Source organism: Cryptomeria japonica, chromosome 7 (genome assembly GCF_030272615.1).
Source record: "Cryptomeria japonica chromosome 7, Sugi_1.0, whole genome shotgun sequence".
Classification (NCBI taxonomy): domain Eukaryota; kingdom Viridiplantae; phylum Streptophyta; class Pinopsida; order Cupressales; family Cupressaceae; genus Cryptomeria; species Cryptomeria japonica.
This window is the reverse complement of record NC_081411.1, coordinates 489,141,494-489,166,820: the sequence shown is the minus strand read 5'-3', so window position 1 is coordinate 489,166,820 and position 25,327 is coordinate 489,141,494. Positions and strand designations below refer to the sequence as shown.

Genomic DNA, 25,327 nt, shown 5'->3' with positions numbered 1-25,327 from the left:
TTACTAAATTCCAAATTCCATATTTGCATACCAATTTGACTTAATGTAATAACATAAATATTTTTAACTATATTGACTGAAAACAAGATATTTTCTGAACAACGAATGGCTGTTAAACAACAGGGAACAGAAATATGAATTTAACTAAGTTCTGGCCTTATATATTGTTCACTGGTATGCTGCAATGTAGAACATTGAGCATTTGCCTTCAGAATTCCTTTTCAACAAATCTTTGATATTTCAATTGGCTGGAAAAAGACATCAACTGAAGGTTGAAATAAAGACAGATATATGCACCCACTCAACAACATAGCAGATAATATTTCTGAAAATATCCCTATTTGACCATCAGCAGAAGACAATGTTGTTCTGACTTAAATGACCTCACAAGTGCCAGCAAACTGCCCCTTCATCCAGCGAATGGATCTTCTCACCCAAGCGATCAATTTGTAATAAAACCTGCAGAAGGAAATGCCCCAAAAAGAACACGAACTAATCCAGTAAATAGCCATGAATATGCACTGGGAATTTTACGTTGAGATGTAGATGTTAAATATTCAAGTTTTCACCAACCCCATATCAAGCAAGACAAGCCATATCTCCTTATTGCTCTTGAATTCACCCAGCTACATCACAACTCCACACCGATATAAATATTCTCCTCCCACATTAGCAAGACTAAACTCACGACTCCATATATGTCATTTGCAACACCCAGTAATTTCTAAATTTTCCACACCACCGATAGAACCCTCTTCCACGTTTGCAATGAGAGATAGCAATCACCAATAATAGATATTCAATTGCTCATTATGAATATGGTTCTCAACTTTTCATGGCGTCCAATCTCCTGGCAAACTCCAAACAAACCTCTGAAATTTGTCTTAAAATAAGACTTCACAAATTTCATAAACTCTAGCATTAAATGACTCCACCTATAACAGTTGTTGTAGATAGTTGTTGAAAATGATTGCCCTTAGTGTTTTCATCCTAGGGTTCGCGCTCCACAAGAAGCTCTAAATCCAAATAAAGAAAAATAATCCAGCATATCCAAATGAGCTCCAAAACATTCTTTTTATAAAAAACCCAAGGAACCTTCTCGAATGTCTTTTCAGTTTCTCACTCTTTTTAATATTTCATTAAACTCAATAAATAAAGTGACCTCCTTAAATTTCTTTTAATTTTCACTTTAGTCACTTTAATAAGTCAATTAAAATAAGTTACCCATATAATATTACTTTATTGAAAAACTTAAAACAATTAATTTAATTTATTCCCTTGCTTCTTGACCTTAGCCCATGGGAATAAACTAGGCTAAGTAGACTCCACGAAGAGGACGTTACACCTCCACTCCACCCTTCCACCACCAGCAAAAGGCCTAAATAGTGCAAACCTGAGTTTCAACCTCCAAAACCATAGTTTCACCCCTAGGCGATTTTTCACACATGAATAGCAGTTTTCAACTCGACACAATGATTTCCAATAAGGCAGTTTCAATAAAACCAATATTGGCTTTGGGATATTCCATTATTTCTAGCAGTTAAATATATTTTGTTTGTTGATGTCAAAGACTTCTTCAATCCAAACTATCCCAATTGCCAATGCAGTTTTCAATTTGGCAATCAATGCAGTTTTCAATTTGGCAATCAATACAGTTTTCAATTTGGCAATCAAAGGCCTTGTTCTAGGTCATATTGGCTCCTTTTTTTGAGTGATAAAATCCCAATCACCAATGCAGTTTTCGATTTGTCAGTCAAATGCCTTGTTCTAGGTTACATTGGCTCCTTTTTTCGAGCTGTAAAACCTTGATCACCAATGCAGTTTTCAAGTTGGCAGTCAAAGGCCTCATTCTAGGTCATATTGGCTCCTTTTTTCATGTAATTTTCTTCTATCTGGGCAAATTGTTTGGGAGCTTCATGGTGGTGCACACTGCAAACAGTTTCTTATTTTGGATCTAGATTGGGTGCTTGCTAAAGAAGTATATAATAGTAAGGATTTGTTCCATTCATTTGTCCATGGTATTTTTATAAGTTCTAGAATATTTAATGGGGGATGTACCCTAAGGGGATGTTTTAAACTTTTAACAATTGACATTGTTTGTGCCCTTACATATTTTTAAGTGTACATATCCATTATAAGTGCCCTTGAGGAAACTTCTTCCTATTTTTTAGAGGCGTTTGAAGGGCTATGGGGATAGGACCATATCATCAAACAAGTTGTATCTAGATGTAAGGTTGTTCTTAATGATGCTTAATCTTAGGTCTTTCTAGCAACTAATTCTCAACTTATGGTTTTGTTGTACTTTTTGAGACATGGACCAGCTAGGACTCGAACCTAGGACCTTCCATACGCTGCTGGAGTGCTCTACCACTGAGCTACTGGCCCCTCTTGGACCAGTCCATCGTTGGTCCGGGTGTGGCTTATTTCCAGCACCAACACAATTAATTATTAAAAATTTATTAATTATTAATTATCTTAAAATTAAAATTATTGTTTATAATTAAAAATCAAAATAGAAAATAATTATTTGTATTAATTGGGGTTCTTCCCATAGTATGTTAAGTGGTGGTGGTGTTGTTGTGACCACCATGGGCCGTTGTGATTGCAGGCTTGTGCCTTCGCTGATCCAATGTGCACGCAGATTTGAGCCTCAACATTGTTAATTGGGGATAAGGTCCCCCATTTATGACCTCATCAATTCATAGCTCTAGGTCAAAAGCGTTTCACATGGTACCGAAGGGCATGTCGTGCCAATATCACCAGTCACATTAAAAAGTTTACCGACCACTTAACAAACAAAAAAACTATATTAATTATTAAAATATTATTTTAAAAGTTTTATTATAATCACAATTAAAAGATGTAAAGAATGCCTAGCGAACCAAGCACATATTTTATATATTGTTGTGAGATTTTGAAAGTGTGGCCAAGATAGGAAAAGCACACTTCTTGCCCTCATTTGATTTTTTTTCGAAAATACAGATCAAGTTGCCTAAGGGAACCTCTCCTTGGGCATCATTATTATAGTTTATTTTATAATATTACTTACCAATTAATAATTAAGTAATGTTACTATTATAGATCATTCATTGGTTGAGTGATCTGATCACAAAAGAAAAGGCAAAATGAGTGTCTATAAATAAGCCATCTATCATTCACAAACAAATTTATTTTTTGTTGCTCATGAACAAATATAGTGAATTTTCTGATTTTTCAAAGATCTCGGAGATTGTTTATGGGCATCATAACAAAGATCTTTAGTTGTAAATACGGTAGTTGAAGATTTTTAGATTTGATATCCTCTATTTTTCATCATCCATTGCTATTTTCTTTATCAATTCAATTTCCAGATTTTGATTTCCAGCAAAGAACTACTCTCACTTTGGTATTTTTTTGAGATTCACACAATCAAAAAGATTGTTTTCAGCAATGAAGTTGCACAAAGATTCAACATCTAAATTCAGTAATCAAACTAAGGAGAAGGTGATTTTTACAAAACACAGACAGATGAGAGGATGTTTAAATTTGAACAGGGTGTTCATCAAATAGTTAAATTTTTGAAAACTTTAGGGTTTGCCAAACTTTGTCAAGAATGAAAGTGCCAAAGTGAATATTTGTAGTTTCATCAAATGGTTTTCCAACCTTCATCGAAACAAAGGAAAGCATAGTCAAATCCAAATCATCCAAAACCACATTCTAGAAAACTCTTTTTAGCCCGTGCTAAAAAGAGCTCATAATCATGAGAGAGACTAAAGCCTTTTAAGTAATTGTAATATGTTAATCATCAGTTAAACTGTCAGCCGCATGTTATAAAATTAGAATTATTGGACAAGATAATATGTAATAAAGCTTGTCAATCATTCAAGTGATCATAGTTAGGGCAGAAATGTAGTTAGTTTATTTCATTTTATAAATACAGCTTTGTAAATAGTAAAAATAAATGTTTTTTTGCACTTCATTGAAGGATTGGATGGTAATTATCATGCCTACATATTGTCAAAGTCACTATTCACCAAGTATTTGTAATTGCTAATCCAAAACTTATTATTTATTCACTCCATAGAATTTGTTACACCTATCTTGCTAATAAATGTTTATTGACATGTCTAGTTATGTTTGTTGAGGGTTAAATTTCTACAAAGAGTTTCTGTAATGTCCCCTTTTTAGCAGACATGGTATTCTAGATGATTAGCCTATGATTCCTGACCCTCGTAGGCTAATGAGGATGGTTAGAGGGTCTTCTAAGGATTGTTTCATCTCCAACTTTCAAAGATTTATGGATTTGGTATTCATTCGATATCATTTGGACTCTGTTTGCCATACTTACTATTTATAGTAAGTCAGAAGTAATAGAGATGGGCCCTTTCTATTTTTAGAAAGTGTATCTGGTCACATGGGGAATTATGAGGAGAGACTCCTATTTCAGATGACATGATAAGATGTTGTGTATTTAGGGAGATATTAATATTTTTGTGGCCAAAATAATATTAAATCATTAGATGATTAATAATAAAGTTATAAATTAACTTTATAATAAAACACTTAAGTGAGGGTCTTGGCATCATGAAGAAGGGGACCAATTATTAATTAATGTGAGAGCTCATTTTCCAAAGTTTGGAGGCCATTATTATTAATTGAAAAGTTATATCAATTTTAATGTTATTAAATGCTTTTATGGGGAAATTCGAACTTGATGAAGAAGATATAAAAGGGCTTCATGGAGAGAAAACGATTCATTCTTTGGCATTTTTGATAAACTTCTTTCTGAGAGCATTGAGACGAGGGTTTTTGCGTTTCAGCTTGATTAGCCATTGGAGAACGGACAATCTTTAGTGTGCGACCATTTGAGGAAGTGAAATATCTTCTGAATTTGGTCTACAGGAGGGCTTCACATCAGGAGCCCATTTGGAGCTTACAAGTGAAGAATCAACATAGGGTTTTGAAGCAATTTGAAGGTACATCTATTGCAGACCTATGTTTTTATCATTGGCAGCCATTAAGGAGCAGATTGCAGGCTTTTGTCAGCTGCTACAGTACCCGTGAATAGTGACACTACAGTACCCGTGAATAGTAAATCGCTACAGTACTAATGCATTTTAGAAGAGTTAATCTACAGAAATTCAAAGGGGTTTGAAGAGCGATTTCCAGATTGTTGGAGGCTACATTTATTGCTGTTAGTAACACTCATTGGCACGTGGGAATTACATGTATGTATGACAAGTGTTTGTGTTAATGACAATCTGTTGTAAGTGCATTCTGGTCTCTTAGAATGCATGCCAAATGTTCGTAGAAATGTCTAACAGCTGTAGATGCATATTTCATACAATTTCAGTCACACATTGTCATTGAAAGGTCAGTGGTAAGTGTTACATTGCATTCTCATTTAGTTTCAGACTTTGATATATGTCCTTTTGAGTTCAATGAATGCATATTATCATCTCTTAAATCAGAATATCAAAAAGAAACCACAATCAACAAGTACAAAAGTTTCATGACAAGTCTTCGACAATATTCCTTGAGCATTTAAATCAGAAATTTTCAATCAGATTTGGCAAGGGATATTACAGTTTCCAAGGTTTGTATTGCAAGTTAGCTCAAAGGAGTACATTGTGAATTTTAACCAAATCCTACATTCAATTTACCACAAAGTTCATGTTTATGAGTTAGCCTATTTAACTCTGTATGTGTACTTGTATTTAGTCTCTACATTTGGTTGAATAACACAAGTATCTAGTCCAAGAATTTAATTTCAATCAAAAAGTACAAAATTATTTGCCTTGAGTAAAAAGAGCATTTCAGCTATTTACACTAGGCGAACCCAAAAGGATACATATTTAAAGTTGATTTAGCCTATATATGGTCCACCCCAAAAATCATTGTAAAGAATATAAATTGCTAGTACATATTGTCCAATTTTAGGTTAGTTTTTAATTTACAGGGACGTTTCCCTTATTCAAAAAGCAATTTTATTTCACATCTTTTCCATTTTGGGTCACAATAAAAGGTCCAAGTTAAAACACAAATGGGTTGATTTATTGATGAGAGGTTAAGGTTTATTGACTACTAAAGCTATTTATTGTTACAACACTCGCACCAAGTTACATGGTACTTGATAATGATGAGTTACCCTGAGAAATGAGGAGCCCTTTAGAGTGATCTCTAGTGGTCTTCCTTTTGCTATGACTTGTATAACAGATTGGCATTACATTGCTACTTGAAATGAGCAAACCCTTGCAAATTTGGTACAGTACACACATAAGAAAGGACATTGAAGATTTGTTGTCAAAGAAAATCGGTTGAGTTTAGAGGTCAGGTTTTCTGGTTTGCCTTAATTGGATGGATGTTGATATTGTAGAATGTTTGTGGGCACCAATATTTACTGAACAGACCCCAGGGGCACGTCCCACATAGGTAGGGCAATCAATATGCACATCCTCGTTCATTGAAGAACGCATTGTGTTATACCTTGAAATTATTTGGTTGTTCCCTGTTTTATTATGGTAAGCATATTCGTGTATGTGAATGTTACAATTGTATTCATTAGTGAATGCCATGTAGCTAAAGGTAATGCAATGGTGTAAGTTCTAGCCATGCTAGAATTTACTTGGACAATGTGTTTGTCATAGGACTAGTAAGTTGCCAGACACAGTTAATAACCTTGCTCTATGATGAATTAGCACCCTACTCCCTACCTTGCTTAAATGCTTATACTGATTGTAAGGCAGGGTAATTGATTATTCACAATGGGCTTTAAATAGTGGTTATAGTTTCGTGGCATGAATTTACTAGGCATTGAGCTGATAGTATTACTGATATTTATAAATGGGAGAATGAAGTACCTTGTTGTGTTGTCCTTTACTGTTTGTGAGTCTCAGTTACTTGAGATTAGCGATGAAACTCTTGTATATCCTATAAGGAGATTACATAAATAGTACACAATGCGATAATGATTATCCCTTTGGCAGTTGCAAGCTGTTAAGACAGTGATTAATCTCATGATTTATATTTCAGTTTTAGGATGTATGAATGGCTGGGAGCATGTGAGACTTTTCTTAGATCCTTGTTTAGAATCTTTCTTTAAGGAAACATACGTTCCATCCCTCAAAGATGGACTTTGTACAAGGTGTGTTGTGGGTTACATAAGACAAACCAATCTAGGTTCTAACTATCTCTGTAAACACTTTGAAAAATGAATCAGCTCTACATCTAGATGATATTTCTGATTGCTTTCTACATCTTGCATTACTTCAGAAACTCTCTCTAGAAGATGAGAATGAAGCATACCTCTGAGGAGCCTGAAGATGAAGGTTGGTAAGCATGCCTGAGTTTCTTTTTGAAATCAACAGCTTCAAAAGCAATATTACTGCCGAATGTTTTCTCATTATTGTTATCAGCATATTCATCTTCATAATCTTCTCCAACATCATCATCCATTTCTCTAAGTACTGACGAAAACCTACTTTCCTCATCCAATAAGTCCAGCTCCTCTGAAAAATGAGTACCTCTTTCCTAAATGACACAGAAACATAGAAAAATATTAAAAAAGAGAAATATAAAGTCCCCACCATTGTAAAATTATAAGCTCGATAGATGTCTGAACAACACAGAGAAAGCAATTGCAAAAGATTTGATAAGAAGCTACAAATGAAGTACAAAAAGAATGCAAGAAACTAGTAGCTTTAGTCAGAGCCTACCTCCGCTAGATGAAAGTTCCTAGTCACCTGTCCCTCAATTTCTCTAGCAATTCGAGAAGCCACTCTTTCTATACTCTCCATCTGTGGTCCCTTTTCAAGCTTTGTCGTGTATAGTTCTTCATCAAATGTGCTTTCCACACCAAAAAGCATTTTGTTTGTTGCAAACTGGTCCCAATTCCTACATTAAATATGCTAGATTCAAATGACAGTGTAGGGAACTTATAGTGATTTACATTAATTTGTACACAGAATAATATTTTGACTATTTGAACTCTTATGAAATAGGCTTTTCCCTATGTAATACCATTAGGGCTGACAACTCTAAAATGCATGTCAAAAAATACAAGAAAACTTCTGGTAGATTAATAAGCTCTGGGCAAAATGCAAAAAATACTCTATACTGATATAATGATACCACCCATAAAAAACAAACAGATTAATCATTAAACAATAATACAAATCGTAGATGCCATAAAACAATATAGGCATAAAGAAATAAATATCAAATGATACATGGTCAAACCTATATGACTGGGAATTACACCACATAAAACACACTAAGACATTCTCAATTTCTGAGTCCATCCTCTTTACCTTCAAGGCTTTTTGGACCCTTAGAAGATGCTGATTTTTAAAATGTCATCCAAAAATAAAAAGCAAATGTAAACACACTATATTGGGCAGTTTGATAATCTCCATGGCTCTTTCCTTTTAGGCATAAGAAAATAAACTGCAATGAGTATCTTAATGTCTCTGCAGGTGATGAGCACTTCTGATTGATGTCTGAAGTGCAGATTCTGTGATGGAAAAGTCAAAGGTGGTACTTTCAAACTTCAGATAATGGTCCTATTGATCAGTACTATAGAAGCAAAAAAGGGGAAAAAATCACATGAGGTTTACATTTCTAGAATGACATCAAACACCTATCTTGTATTCATCTAAAACGCCCACCTCAAATTGTAAAATTTCTTACTCTCTGGGGTTGACTGCCCCATTGTTGAAGGCTTCTTCATCTAAACCAGAGGATGTTGCCTCTTGAATACAACCTTGGGTCTCCAAATCTACACTAAACTTTCTGCCTCTTTTCTGCAGGAAAAAAATTCTTCTTCCAATCAAACATTGCAATGGTATGTTCAGCCACAGCCACCCTAGCAAGGAAACAGAGGCTCGCCTACGCAAGGATGTAATCATAAAGTTCATAATGAACCATTGACTTCCCATGTTTTTTTCTTTTGTGCCAAGACATGCAAATGTAAAATTCCAAATGAAGTGGCTCCCTGCAATATAATATTGTGAAACTATCAACTAATTTATGGTTATATGTACCTTGAGATATGCGCTGCTTTGGTGTATACATATTAGACACCCTTGCTATAATTTTATTCATCATTTCATTTATACTTGTTGCTATATACATATATAAATATTAGTCCTACATAAGACCTTGACATCTCAGGGGAAATGGGATCCTCAAAAACTGTTGATGCAAGAAAAGGCACTTGTGGAGCAATGGCCATGCATTTCCTTTGTATCTATTAAAGAATCAATAGATTAAAGACAACAGATCAACAAGCTAAACTGAATTCCTAAATCCCATGGTCAAATTAAACTTTAGTTTCAATGGAGAATCAAAGGAAAAACCAAGAATTGCTAGGGGTTGAGTGCCTAGTGAGAGACCAAAACAGTATTCTGTCACTGCTTTGTCCATCTTTATTTCCACTGGCACCCATGAAAAGACAACGGCAAACTGGTGAAAGATAAAATTGGCCAAATTAATGGTCAAATTATAATCAACAAAATGAACAAAGGCTCAAAACCCAGCTTGAAACTTGAAATTATTTTGTGAGAAGCAATGAACATAATTCCATATGTCTCTTTGATCCGATATCAACATTTCCTTAAACAGAAAAATAGCCCACTACAATTTTTGGATAATGTACAGGCCACTCCAAGGCTCAATTGGATCAGTGGTTATCATTCAATCTGAGGAATAAGAAGGGGCTTCAAAACCTTCATGAAGGCTTACTGAGCCTTTAAGAATCTTTTGACTGCAACCCCAAGTTTCTAGATTGAAGTCTGAATTTCCACTAAGCTCCCTCTAGTAACTAATGCCTAGTAAAAATCTCTAATCATTGCTTAGTAGAGGATCAACGCACCAAGGTATAAGGATTCCTTATAATAACTATCTTTCATTGCATACAGGAAGATCTCAATAAGCAATCATTGACTCAGTCTAAGCCCATTTATTGGCCCATTTTCATTTTACTCCCCCTGATTTTCTGGATATGTTTGACAATTCCACACAACTCTATTGTGAGCACTCTACCAAACAAAGAATGACAAGAAGGAAATGAGAGACACTACTAAATTATTATAGTCTGTAAAAATCTCTAATCATTGCCAAGTAGGGGATCAATGCACCAAAGTATTGTTGTAAAAGCACACACCCCATTGCAAATAGGGACTCCTCTTTTGCAGCTTGCTGGCTTAGTTTTGCTTAGTTTGGCAATAATTTTGGTCTCCTAGCTGTTGGGAGAAGGTAGCGATGTCTTGTTAATCCGGAGGATAGCATTGATCAATCCATGAAATGAGTAGGAGTGCAAAGGTTCGTCCTTGGAAAAGGTATGTTCAAGTCAAGAAAAGGTATGATCAAGAATGGAATACAAATCAAGGTCTAGGAAAGAAATGAATAAATGACCTCCACACAAGCTAGACAACCATGGTGAGGATAATTTCAAGGAAAATTTGCCAAGTCTAAAATCCATGAATGAGCGACCTTCAAGATGAGGAATAGAGGGCAAAATCATGAGGGAATTCACTAAATTTGGAATTTGAAAGTTGTCAAGGAAAAGTTGTCTTGAAAAAATTCCAAAGTCAAGGAAAAATCGAAGACCAAGGCTAACCTCCATCATGGAATGTAAGAACAAGGTTGAATTCCACTAGGAAATGAAAGGAAATTCCGATTTAAATTGTAAGCACTACATGAAATTCCGCCAAAAAATCCACAACTAAGGAGGATTTCCGCTTGGAAATCCATGAGCATGGTCAATTTTTGCTTGGAGAAAATCCTTGTCTACCTTGCAAACCTGCTGGAAAATCCAAGACCATAGAGAAATCCCACAAAGAAAATCCTTGTCCAAGTCAAAATCGCGCTCAACAATCCTTACATAGGATTCCTGCCCCAAAATCCTTCAATAAGTTGAATCCCCGCTCAATAATCCACGAACTCATTTGATTCTCTCTTGGAAATCCATGTCTAGGTCGGATTTCTGCCATGGAAAAGAAGTGAACTTCTTGACAAAATGTATGCAATAAAGTGCAAACTCCAAAATGCAAAGAAAAAAGGACTTGGATTAAAGAAGATGTGAAGTCCCTCCAAAATGGATGAAGTGAAATAAAAGAAAATGCAAAGTTGAGGAAGCCGACTTGAAGCTGGCATTAATTTGCAAGATTAAAAAAAGCAATATAAATACATAACTTGGCCAACCCCTTGAGAAGAGGAAGTAATTGCCTTTGGGCGTCTATAAGAGAGGGATCAAAAGAACCATTATTCACAATTCAATTCAATTCAAAATAATTCCACAGCAGAGAAGAGGCGAATTATAGCAGAAGGCCAGCTTTGTGAAGGAAACAAATAAGAGGTAAAAGTGAGGTGATTGGTGAAAGAAATACAAATAATTTATATACAGATCTGAGCAAACTTCTTCCCTAATTAGAGCATTCCAGTTTTGAAACATCGTTTCCAAAAAATTCCAAGTTTAAGAGTGTCATTCCCAGATTGGAACTCATTAAAGTGCATTTTTCTGGAAAATTTTGTGAAAAGTAAGAAGGGTTTTGGAAGTTTCGTGAAATCATTTTTGTGCATGCACTTTGATTGTGAAGTGAATGTGAAAACTTAATTTTTGAAAATCCAAAATTGATGAGTTCTTTTCACAATATCTTTGGAAGAATATTCTGCATGAAATATCTTTAAAATCTTCCACAAGAGTATCAGGGATGAAATGCATATGTTTAAGTTTGGAATTCCATGATCTTTTCATGAATTTGTTAGGTGAAAGAAAGAAGAAACTTTGCAAGGCGTGCAAGCTAAGGTGGCGCCTACTCATCTCCACCAATCAAATAATTCAAGGTCAATATGTCTAGATTCATCGAAGCTAACACATACAAAGAGGGAAATGGACATGTAGAAGGCATTATATGCAATATTACAGCCTTTTTCTCATTGGTCCTTTCTCTAAACAGGATATGTATTCAAAGACTTCCAATTTTCTCATTGGTTGGCATTAAATGTATGAGGTGTTAGTTATAACTTATAACTAAACCCACCTTAGGGTTTTATTGTTTAATCTTGGCCATTGAATTAGAATCAATTTGGGCCCTTGGTTTGTAATTGAGAGGTCTATATAAAGCTTCCTCATTTCATTTGTAGGGGGGAGATTAGAAATTGTTGCCGAGACTATGCTGGAATAAATACATAATTTCCATTGAAGATATGATGAACATTTGTATCAAGTTTTGACATTTTGCATGGTTTCTACTACACAAGTTTTAGTTGAAATCATTCAATGGAGAAATGTGAAGATATTTGATAGATTCCTCGGTTCATAACATTTGTAGTTTGTTGATTGCAAATTTCTTTGCACGGTTAGTTTGAACCTTATTATGGCAATAGTTTGATTGTGGATATTCATTTGGATTGCACCAACATTGGGTATTTGGATGGATGTTTACAATATGAAAATCTTTCACTACCTTGGAAGATTGCACTCTTTCTATGGCATTGTGAGCTATCTCTAGTTAAGTAGAAAGTAGCTCCATTAGGAATTTGTCTATCTAAAACACTATCCATCATCATCATTGTCATTAGGTTCTTAGCTTAGTTTCTCTTACCCTTATCCTTTTGTCCTTTTATTTGAAGAGTTCGAGTTAGTTTAGGAGAAAAGCATCACTTAGATCGCCATAACACATGTTCAATCAGCTTTGTAGAAGTGTAAGTCCCTTTTTGATACCAGCAATATCACATCATTTCACTGAGACCATCCATTGCACGTCAAGACCTGACGGTAGGAACCTTGGGGTAACCTTATTTGATCATATCTTTAGCATTTTAATAGAATATTTAAATAATGTTAATTTTAGTATTAATGCTCAATAGTGTATATTCTATTTGGTTAGATCGTCTTCGATCTTCTCAGCAGTTTCTTATTAGAAACTTGCTATTCTTGTAGATATTCTTGTATTATTTATGAGCGTCTTGCTCATTCTGTTAATTAATCAATTCTTTGAAATCCATTGCGTGTCTCGCACTGTTTTATGGTATCAGAGCCATAGGAGGAATTTTTTTCAAAAATTTTTTAATCCTAATTTCCAATTAGTGGAAATTTTCGAAATTATTTTTCTGGAAAAATTTATCAAAGATTTTTTTGGCTTTTGGGGTAGAATCGTCGTTTTTTCGACCTGCAGGATCGTCGTTTTTCGGCCACCTCTGTCTGCAGGGTTGTCGCGTTTTACCGCAACCTGTGTTCACGCAGGGTCGTCGTCTTTCGGCGTCGCGTTTTACCCCGTGACCTGTGTTCTGGACCTGTAAGGGTTGTCGCGTTGTCGCGACCTGTGTGCGACGTCGCGGACTCACTCCGGCGTCGCCTCCACCGCCCCCGTGACCTGCAACAGACCTGTTTCCGGCGTCGTTCACCTGCGACTTGTTCCCGGCGCTGTTCGGCACCTGCAACCTCCACTTCGCCTGTTCGCGACCTCCGGCGTCGCGACCTATTCCTGGCGTGGCTTCGGCACCTGCGACCGGTTCTCGGCACCTGCAACCTGGTCACTCGCCATTCTCTGCAACGCCAATGTCATTTTCTGTGCAAACAATGGCGCCCACGACCTCTGTAATCTTCGATTGAGGTGTTTACCTCCTTTTTTATCGAAAATAATTTTTTTCTTGCAGATTCTTGGTGGGTTTTTCGAAACCTAATCTGGGTAGTCATCCGTTTTTTCTGGGTGCCTCGATTTTCGTGCCTCAATTTTCGAGCCCGCGGATCCAGATTCTGACAGGAGAATCCTTCTAGGTTTTTTGCATGCATTTCTGGGCTGTCTTTGGCTTTTTCTGGGTCAGCCAAGAATTTTTTCTTGGGAAACGTGCAAATGGCTTCTCTCACCAATTTGATGTTAGAAGGCAGTCAACGCTTTAATGGTCACAACTACAACATCTGGAAACAGCGTATGTTGACCATTTTTGAATATAGGCGTCTTGACCAGCTTGTTTTGGGCAAAGAGCTCAGTCCTGGTACACCTGGTGCAGATCAAGATAAGTTTGATGAACGCAATCGGGAGGCAGTCATGCTTCTCAAACTCTCAGTAACTGATGATCAGTTACCGCAGATTCCTTCCGGCAAGACAGCTTCTGACATCTGGAAGCATCTGAAGGAATTGCATGAGACATCCGACAAGAGCCGAGCATTCTTTCTGAAGAATCAGTTGTTCTCCATTATGATGGACGAACGTATGTCCTTACAGGAGCACCTCACGAGGATTAAGGACATTCGAGATCAACTCGAAGCTATTGGTCGGACTATGGAGGAAGAAGACATGGTTGTAATCACTTTAAAAAGTCTTCCGAAATCGTATGAACACTTCATTGAAACCCTCAATATTACTTCCACTAATGTTGATCTGAAGTTTTCAGAATTGTGCACCAAACTTCTACAGCAGGATTGCTGGAAACAGCAATTTGGTAGTGGTACTACATCAGCCTCCTCGGAAAATGCCTTCACAGCTCAATCCTTTCAGAAGGATAAAGGCAAATTTCAGTCCTCTCACTCTTCTCAGCAGAAAGGCTCTTCTCAGACACAGGATGGAGCTAAGAAGAAGAATGTGCAGTGCAATTACTGTCACAAGTACGGCCATATGAAGAAAGATTGCCGTCAGAGGCTCGCTTCTGAACAAAAGAAGCAGGGAGGGTCACACCAGAAGGCGCATGTTGCGGAACATTCCGAGCAGAAGGAGTCTGCCTTTTATGCCTTTATGGCTAAGAGGTCTTCAGATCATGCCAGGTCTTCTGCTTGGTACATCGACTCTGGTGCATCACGTCACTTTTCTCATCGGCGTGACTGGTTTACAGACTTCTCACCTTTCAGTGATTCCGTTGTATTTGGCGGAGGTGAGGAGTATACAGTTGTTGGCAGAGGCACTGTTCAGATACAGTCTGGTGGCAGGACTCTCATTTTTTTGAATGTGTACTATGTTCCTGGAATGGAACTTAATCTGCTCTCTGTCAGCCAGATTATGAGGAATTCTCCTCAACTAGATGTGGTGTTCAGTGCTCACAAGTGTTCCATCATTGATCGGGAGACTCGTCTTACTGTTGCTGTTGGTCTAGAGGATCATGGCCTATATAGGCTTCTTGACACTGGTGATTCTCCTGAAGTGGCTCTGGCAGCTCGTGTTTCTCCTCTCAGCACTTTGTGGCATCAGAGATATGGACATCTCAACATTCAGTATCTCTCTCAACTATCTCGAGAGGGACTTGTTTCAGGGTTACCTGATATTCAGACTCAGCATCTTGGAGTATGTGGCGCCTGTCAAGCTGGCAAACAGCATCGGACTTCATTCCCACATGGCAAGTTTTGGCGCGCATCTAAGGTACTTCAATTACTTCATGCTGATATTTGTGGTCCTATGAATACATCTTCTGTTACTGGTTGCAAATATTTTTTGCTTATTGTAGATGATTTTAGTAGAAAGATGTGGGTGTACTTTCTTAAACATAAATCAGATGTATTTAGTATCTTTCAGAAGTTTAAGTCCTTTGTTGAAAAAGAGTCTGGACATAGTATCATTACTCTTAGGACAGATAACGGGGGGGAATTTTGTTCTTCTGCATTCTCCAACTTCTGTGATACCCATGGCATCAAACGCCAGTTGACTACACCCTACACTCCTCAGCAAAACAGTGTTGTCGAGCGTCGCAATCGTACGGTTGTTGAGATGGCTCGCTCTATGTTACAACACAGGAGTGTTCCGAATAAGTATTGGGCTGAAGCAGTCTTTACTGCTGTCTACCTTCTTAACCGCTCTCCTACTCAGGCTGTTAAGGGGAAGACTCCAGAAGAGGTTTGGTCTAGTCGGAAGCCTCAGATCAGCCACCTGAAGGTTTTTGGCTCTGTTGCCTATGTTTGGATTCCAGATGCTAAGCGCTCCAAGTTGGATTCCAAAAGTCAGAAACTCATGATGACAGGATACAGTGATCACCATAAGGCCTACAGACTGATAGATATAGACACTGAACGTCTTATCTTCAGTCGTGATGTTGTATTTGATGAAGACAGAGGATTCTTTCAGTCCCCTTCTTCTGAGCAGAGTTCTGAGGATCAGCCTCACAGTGTTCTTATTCCATTAGGTTCGCCTGATGGGAGGGATGATGCAGAATCTATTTTCGATGATGCACTACCTGAGTTTCCTCCGGAGAATAATCCTCCTCTTGCTGCTCCTGTTCCTGATCCTGAGCCTCTTCCAGCTCCTCCAGATGTTCGCACTTCTACTCTCCGGCCTAAATGGTGGGCCAAGACCATTGGTGATCTCAGGGATACTGAGCTCATTGAGGGTAGAACCTCCCGTAATAAGAGCAAACAGCAGCATACAGTCAACTTTGCTCTCATGGCTAACATACACAGTGTTTTTGAGCCTCAGACATACTCAGAGGCTAAAGGTATACCTGAGTGGGAACAGGCTATGGAAGCTGAGTTCCAGAGTCTTCAGAAGAATCACACTTGGGCCCTTTCTGATCTTCCTTCAGGGAAGAAGCCCATTAGCTGCAAATGGGTGTACAAAGTAAAATACAAAGCTGATGGAACCTTAGACAAGTATAAGGCTCGTCTTGTTGCTCGTGGGTTCTCACAGAAAGAAGGCATTGACTACGAGGAGACTTTTGCTCCTACAGCCAAAATGAGTACCATACGGCTCGTTCTTGCCTTGGCAGCCCAATTCAGTTGGAAAGTCCATCAGATGGACGTCAAGAGTGCTTTTTTGAATGGTGACTTACAGGAAGAAGTCTACATGACGCAACCCCCAGGATTCAAGGTTGCTGGTCAAGAACAGAAGGTCTGTAGATTAGTCAAAGCACTCTATGGTCTGAAACAAGCTCCTCGGGCTTGGTACATGAAAATTGATAAGTACCTGACAGATCATGGTTTTCAGCGGAGTCCATCTGATGCAAACTTGTATATCAAGCATTCTAGTAATGATATTCTATTTGTAGTTGTCTATGTGGATGACTTAATCATTACTGGCAGTTCAGCACATTTGATCACTGGGATCAAACAGGATTTGTGCCACACCTTTGATATGACAGATTTGGGACTTCTACATTACTGCTTAGGAGTTGAAGTCTGGCAGACTGAGAACAGTATCTTTCTCTCTCAGTCCAAGTATGCCAGAAGTCTTGTGGACAGGTTCAGAATGCAGGATTGCAAACCTGCCTCTACTCCTATGGAACCCGGGCTCAAACTTTCAGCTCAGTCATCCTCACCAGTTGTGGATGAATCTCTGTTCAAGCAACTAGTGGGCAGCCTCATCTATCTTACTGCCACTAGACCTGACATCAGTTTTGCAGTGAGCTACATTTCACGCTTCATGACAGCTCCCAAGGCTGATCATTGGTTAGCAGCAAAGCGTGTGCTGCGTTATGTGAGTGGCACTCCTAATTATGGACTTCTGTACACTCGGAGTTCTGATCCTATACTCAGTGGTTACACAGATTCTGACTGGGCAGGTTCGGTTGATGACCGTAAGTCTACAGCAGGGTATGTGTTTAGTTTGGGATCTGGTGCTGTCACATGGACTAGTAAGAAGCAGCAGACAGTGGCTCTCTCCTCGACAGAAGCAGAGTATCGGGGAGCAGTTAAGGCATCTTGTGAGGCGGTTTGGCTTCGACGAATGCTTGCGGATATGCATGTCTCCCAGGCAAGTCCTACTCCCTTGTTCTGTGATAATCAGGGAGTGCTCAAACTCGCCAAGAATCCAGTCTTCCATGAAAGAACCAAGCATGAGGAAACTCATTGTCACTATATTCGACAGCTGGTTGAAGACGGATCCATTCAGTTGCTGTATGTTCCTACCTCGGAGCAGCCAGCAGACATCTTCACCAAGCCCCTTGGTCCTGATAAATTTGTAAAATTCAGGGGGTCTATAGGTGTAGTTAATAGATTGAGCATTAAGGGAGGGTAATAGAATATTAAAATAATGTTAATTTTAGTATTAATGCTCAATAGTGTATATTCTATTTTGGTTAGATTGTCTTCGATCTTCTCAGCAGTTTCTTATTAGAAACTTGCTATTCTTGTAAATATTCTTGTATTATTTATGAGCGTCTTGCTCATTCTGTTAATTAATCAATTCTTTGAAATCCATTGCGTGTCTCGCACTGTTTTACATTTGAGGTTTCCTTTTTCAAGAGAGGATAGAATACTTAGTGTATTTTATTCTATTTTGGAGAGTATCACAAAACGCTTGTCAACAGGTATAAAGATTCTTTATTATAAGTATCTTTCATTGCCTACAAGCAGATCTCAATTACAGCAGTCATTGACTCAGTCTAGGATTATTTATTAGCCCATTTTCATTTAACTTCCCTACTTTTGTAGATCTGTTTGACAATTCCCACAGCCATTCTACACTTCTCCACTATGAGCACTCTACAAAACAAAGGACGGCAAAAAGCAAATGAGAGACACTCCATATGTGGAAGTTGCATTTGATCACAAGTTGAAGAATATCTTTGGCAGAGCAAGTTCAGGAACTTTTTAACCAATATGGGTTGTAATTGATGAAGACGAGTTAGGACCATAGTTGAAAAACTCGAACTTGCCACAAACTCGGCAAGGCCCAAAAATGTGGCTTGGCAAAAACTCGGCAACTTAAAAAATTGCTTAAATTTCATTAGAAACACATTTTTTTTGCAAAATTCAATGAGGAGATGCATCTGACGAGTACATAAAACAAACAAGATGAATCTAGCTATATTTGATTGATTTAAATGCAAATTGGGTACAAAATGGCATCCTCACGTGGAATGTTGATGGCTGATAGCTTGAAACAAAATGAAAATAGCAAATTGATTTTGTAAAACTAAAAGTAAATACTACATCAAAACATTTTACATCTTCCTCTTCCCAACTTTGGTGAAAACTAGGGGAGAGGTAGGACTAGAGGGTCTAGTCCTAGGAGTCCGATGTGGCTCCTCCACCGTGCCAGAACGAGGTTGAGTGTAGCACCCCTCGTGGGGGCTGAGGGCGAGAGAGAGAGACGTAGAGAGATAGGTCTAGATCTTGGGAGAGAGAGGAGAGAGTGAGATAGAGAGTGATAGAGAGAGGAGATAGAGGAAGAGTGATAGGGAGATAGATAGGTCTAGAATTTGGGGCAGATAAAGTGAGTGAGATAGAGAGAGCGAAAGAATGCTGATAGGAGCCTATTGATTACTGAAATTTGACTATCTGAAAATTTATAAGATCTTCTAAAACCTAGAGTTTGAATTATAACTCCTAGAGATCTAAAACCACTCTCAAACATCCTACCAATATATACATGAAATATAACTTAAAGTGTAAGTCGTTGACTTATACTTAAATGTTATATTTCATGTATCTATTCTAATGAAGAGAATGAGACTGATTAGATAATTTGACATGTTTGGGCCTTTTTTTCTTATGCAGCCGAGTTTTTGCCAAAGGCTCGTCGGGTTTTTGTGCGAGTTTTTGGTGTAAATACTCGTCGAGCAAAACACCTCGCAAGTTTTTCAAGACTCTGCGAGTCTTCCATCTATGGTCAGGACTATCAATGATAGGGAAAGGAGGACCGGGGCCTCCATTGAGAAGATTTTTTTGCAGAGGCTAGCCATTCTAATGCAGAATGGTGTTCTATTGGATTCTTCAGAAAGTAAATAAGGCTTCGAAATATCTCTTCTACAATGTTTACATCATTATATTGAGGAATTCCCTGTAGCTAATGCAGATATTACTGTGAGCAATGCAGAATTGAAATCTCTGTAAGAACCCCAACTGAATTTAATCCAAACTTTTGCACTATACTTCGAGGTAATTTTAACAAACAGTTTGTGTGCAGTATAGTATCCAAGTGATTAATGTCATTTGCAGATGTGATTTCAGTTTTGCATATGAATGCTTAAGTTCTTGCTTTGTGTTTTTGCTCAGCAATTAAAAACAACATACACATTGACTGAATAATGAAAATATCTATTTGCACACTTAGAAATGATAACATCTTCAATATTTAACAACAGCTAAGGAACGGCGATACAAAGGGCTAACCTTATGTGCAAGAACTGATCTGAGAATGACTTTGACAATGCTCAGAAACCCAAATAATAGTCTGCAATGAAGTTGCAGCATTCAGCATTTACACAGCAGCAGTCGCATCCCATATAAATTGTTATTCATCTTTCCCAAAATGGAATCTCCAGCATTTAGGAATCAAAGAAGATATATCAGCTTAATGCACAGTACTTAACTTTGAACAGCAGCAACTAAAATATCTATATTCACCACTAAGGCATCCAAGGAACCCTCAGTCCAAGCTTGCAGTATGGACAACTTTAACCATGGACAAAATTATAAGATTATCTGGAATATAAAGCACAAAGTACATAAGAACTCGTCATTGTTCAGACCTGAGCCAAATTTATAGCTCTCACAAGGATAGTATAGTGAATATTACACCCTTAAGGCATGCACTGAATAAGAGAGGCTCACATGAGGATAGAATTGCATAGCAAAGTCTTCTATGCCAAGCACAAGAAAGGAAGTGACCAGCTGGAAGGTAATCCTATGCTAATTAAAACTCACGAGCATAGAAAGCTCCCACAACATGCCTGCTGGAAGCCACATCAATCAATAAACTCAACAATGGAAGCTCACACAGAGAGAATATGGGTTGCTAGCTAACGCCAAGCTCATAAAAAATGAAGCTGCCACTGAACTTCACACTAAACACCATTAATGATTAAGGAAAAGCCCATGAACTATTGCAGAATGCTCACGAATTGGTCTCCTATTCATGCCAAGCTAACAATATTTCAATCACCCAACTAGTATGATTTCCACCAATACCAATCAAACCAAAAAGAAGTCAATAGTTGACCATGCCAATATTAAAACTCCACACCAACAATATGAAGCGGCTGATCTTCTTTGATGCTAAAATACTCACAATATTCTGATTATTAAATCTTTACTAAAGAACTTTGGATGTCTGTGTGTGATGTCCCCTTCTAGTTGACATCTGTCAGCTGAGTAGATTAGCCTATCACTGACCCTCATAGGCTAATGAGGTTGGTTAGAGGGTCTCTCGGAGATTGATTCTTCATCTTCAGAGTGAGCATTACAGGACTGGCTTTTATTTGAGGTCTCCAGGACTCCGTTGAGACACTTTCTATTTTTAGCAGTCCTGCTATTTTTAGCCAGTGGGTTGGGCAGTGGCAGAGTATGGCTTGGCAGTCTCCAGTTCTGACGGCAGGCAATTCTAATGGATACTTAGAGAGATATTAATATTTAATTACTTTAATTAAATATTAAATGGTGAACTTTAATGTTTTAATATTTTTAAGTCACTTTAAGTTATAACTTAAGTGAGGGTCTATTTCTCATCGGATGGGGCCACTTTTATATTAAACTAAAAAGAGATTTATTTTTTAAGCTACAATAGTCAAAAATAAATATTAAAAGTTAAAACATCATTTAATGCCAAATCATACTTTTCTTGGGAATCGCACCAAACCCTAAAGGGAAGAGATAAAAGAAGTTTTTAGGTCTTCAATTTATTATGTGAAGATTTGATATTGAGTTTTCTCTGAGGAGACTTTGGCTTGAGGGTTTCAGCAGGGGTTTCTTCCTGCAGATGATCTGAAAGTATCGGTACAGGAAAACGGTGGATTTCTATGCATCAGCATTAGAAGCTGTGAAATATCAGTTGATTTTGCTTTCAGTTGGTTTTATCCAAAAACCAAGATTGGGCAGATTAGAAAGGGTTTTATTCATTTTATGCAAAGGATTGATTGCAGCCACAGAGTCAGAACAGAGGTAGGAATAAGTGTGTTTACAGTTGGGGGTTTTGTGCATGTACAGCCTGCAGATCTGTCGTACCTTTCTTCCTTGAAAGGGTACAATTTTGTTGAAGGAGTCCAAAAATGCTGAAATAAATCCTAAAGGAGACGCCTAGCTGGTAGCTTGAGTTTGAGCTGCTAAACTCACCATTCCGGGTAGTTTGGACTGATAAATAATTTTGTTGTCATTATTTGTTGTTGTACGGCAGCAAGGATAAATAAGGGGTTTCAAAAATTTGAGGTATTTGACAATAAATCTTCCTGGTCTTGTCTGATTTCTTTATTGAAGGTGTTTATGCAAATTGGATGTGATAAGGGTTTGATAATCCTAATTTTATGAAGTTCAATTAATTTCCAGCTCTTTCCAATGTTGTTTTTTGCATACTATTTGTTCAAAACTAGCCTTGCTGTTAGAAATTGCAAAATACAAAACATAAAACGCAACAAGTTCAACTAAACCTCCGTTGTCTGAGTTGAGAACCCTTGGTAGGTTCTTACACTGTGTAGCCTAGAACCACGCAAATGAATATAATCCACGATTTGCCCAAAGGATTTATTCATGCCACCAGAAATAATATGCACCCAAGTTCTTATCCTTTGTGATCTAAAATATTCCACCTTCAACATAAGAAAAGAATCCTCAACCCCTCTAGGAATAATATTTACCAAAAAATAGTGTCACCAATCAAATGATAGAATATAACCATTCGAACCACTATAAACCTCTTACGCCCAACTTTGTCTTTATTCGCCAAAAATCATTATTATAACCAAAGGTTATACACAAATAGCTTATTTATCATAAATTCATTTAAAATGATTTGCTTTATCAACAACAGAAATATTTAAAATAGGCATCCATAACTCAAGTCCATTGATTATTTTGCAATTAACCAAACCTTGCAAATTTGTCTTTGTAAAAGACTTCAATAATTTGATTAAACTTATTTGTGAACCTTTCTGTGAGATTCTTGAATGAATCCACCAACTGGAATTGAGTTTTCATCAAATTCCCCAAAACCCAAGGGTTTTCATCCTAGGGCTTCTCAACCGAAAGCTAGAAGCTCTCAAAGCTATATAAGAGAATTAATAAACCAAGCATACCAAATGACTCCCTCAATCCTCCTTTTATAATCTTTCCCAAAAATTTCCAAAAACAGTATAATTTAATCCATTTTAATAATAAAGTAACCTTTAATAAATTTCTATAATAGTAAATCACTTATTAACATAGTTGAGGAAGTATTTAATTATTTTAATAATCCTTTATTTTATTAAAATTACTCGTCTTATAATTTATTTATTTTTTGACAACTTAATTTTAATCATTTAATTATTTTTAAGGGTCAAACAAAAGTGGACATTACAATCTCTAGTAGGGAGGTTTGCGCCATTCATGTATGCTGTGAGGAGTTAATAAGATACATCTCAAATATTCATTGTAAAGACAGAGAGGAGGACCATCCCAATGAGCTTTTGAGCTCTATTGGTGCTGACCCAGTGCTAATCCTTCACTAGGAACCTAATGGGGGAGCTGACTATGGCTACAAACAAAATGCAATAGCACAATGTAAGGCCCACCCATGTTCGATTCCTTTCATGGCCTGATTTCTTCTTAATGCTTATCTTTAACATGCTTCCAAGATCTATTTAGTAGATAAATTATCATTAATGTCGTATGCATTGGATTTTTGACATGATATGTCAAGATTTATGAAGAGTTAAGTGCGATTAATGAAGAGGCTGATTGGAGTTGGAGATGTGTGTGTGGTGAGTGAAATATATATAATTCTGAAATTATTTTCAGACTAAGAAATGTTAAAAGGAAGATAATATTGATAATATAAATCTGATAAGAGAAAGGGCCGTTGACAGTTTGTGGTGGGCACTAAGTTGCACATATACATACGTATATATGTATACCACAAAGAAGATGAGTTAAGAAGTGAAATAAGAGGACTGTGAAGGTATTGTTTTTGCAGATATATGGGCAGAATTATGAAGCGTTATAGAGCAAATTTGTAAGTATGTTTGGAGCAGATTTCAAAGCATATTGAAGCAGATTTAGAGTAAAGGTTAAGGCAGAATTTGAATCCGAAGTTGCATCATTTTGGAGCAGACATTATTGCAGATCTTGAATAGGGATATAAGACAGATTTAAAGAAGAGATATAAGATGAACTTGAGAAAAGCTTTAAGGAAGAATTATGTGCAGATTGAAGATAATATTGTGAAGGGTTCTATGGCAAACTTATTGTCATAATACTAGCAGATTTGGAAAGAAAATACAGTTAGATTTGTGGAGTAAAGTGGTATCCATCATCCGTTGTTATAGCAACATTGTCAAGGTGGAAAATCAGATTTATGTGAAGTGGGTTGGTGCTCACAAATTCTGAAGTGGGAGTTGGTGTTTCCAGTGGGTTGGTGCTCACAACAAATCAGATTTGGGAGTTGGTGCTTCCAATGGGTTAGTGCTCACAAACGTAGGGGGTTGATGCCTCTAGTAGGTTGGTGCCTACAAAACACTGTAAAAGAAGAAATATATAAAACTTAAAAGAAATAATTTGCCGTGGTTTTCTCCCATTTGGGTTTCCACGTAGAACCTTGCGTTATTATGTGCATAGTTGTTGGAATTTAGCGAATAATATTATAGTGGATATAAAAGTTTGAATTGGTAAAATTTGTTGTTATACTAATTCAAACCCCCCCCCCCTCTCTCAATATAACCTTGTGCTCTTCAAGGGGTTGACCTAGGTGGTATGAATGTATTGTATGTAGATGTCGGTTCTGATACACTTGTTCAGGTTCTGCATCGAAGGGAGGAGATGGTGAGGGGCATCAAGAGAGTACTGGAAGGGGGCGAGACAATCAATCTGAATCCCGATAGAGCCAAGGAGGGCCGAAGCCCTAGTGAACCAATAATGAACCCTACTAGAAGAGGCCAAAGAGGCAATAGCCTCAGAGGAGCAGTAAGTAAGGTAAGGGTACCTGTGACGCCTAGTGCTGGAGTCTGCAAAACCACGAAGACAGTGCAAAAACCAAATAAGATCAAAGATGGCCTCAAGTCTGAAGGGCGGGCACCGAACTCGGCCAAAATGATATTGTGGGGATTAGACTGCTTACATCTGATGATGCGCCAAAGGAGGAGAATCTGGACCCGCTTGATACAAACCCAATCAGACTACAATAAAGAGGGTCCCCAAACCACAGAACTGTAAAGAACAGTAGGTCAAATGAGAGTATCCAAAAGTGTCATCTTGGACGAGGTGTCCTGGAAGTGATGTCGAAAGCATTGTCTTTCAAGAAGGGCCAAGGAATCATATCCCTTGTTGATGCACAGCTGAATGGCGGGTCTCATGCTGAAACGAGGGCCAGACAACTTAACCTCTAGGTAGGTATAGGAGGAGGCAATCTCGATCTCAAAGCCACCAAAGAAGAAGTGAAGATGAGAGGTCTTGAGACTATTAAAGACAATCACCTTCATTTTCTCTAAATTAACTGTCAATTGCCTCAGGTCACAAAAA

At 37.5% G+C, this 25,327-nt stretch overlaps 1 protein-coding gene across 9 annotated transcripts in view; it reads right to left on the bottom strand.

The window, feature by feature from the left end:
* LOC131065756 (polyadenylate-binding protein-interacting protein 4) overlaps nt 1-25,327 on the bottom strand; it is a 193,343-nt gene that overhangs the window by 145,987 nt on the left and 22,029 nt on the right. For all 9 annotated transcript variants that reach the window (XM_058000391.1, XM_058000393.1, XM_058000392.1 and 6 more), the window contains exons 5-6: nt 7,695-7,872; nt 7,285-7,509 (exon numbers count right to left, since the gene is read on the bottom strand). In XM_058000391.1, coding sequence (XP_057856374.1) covers nt 7,285-7,509; nt 7,695-7,872 — 403 coding nt within the window. The remainder of the gene's footprint in view (nt 1-7,284; nt 7,510-7,694; nt 7,873-25,327) is intronic.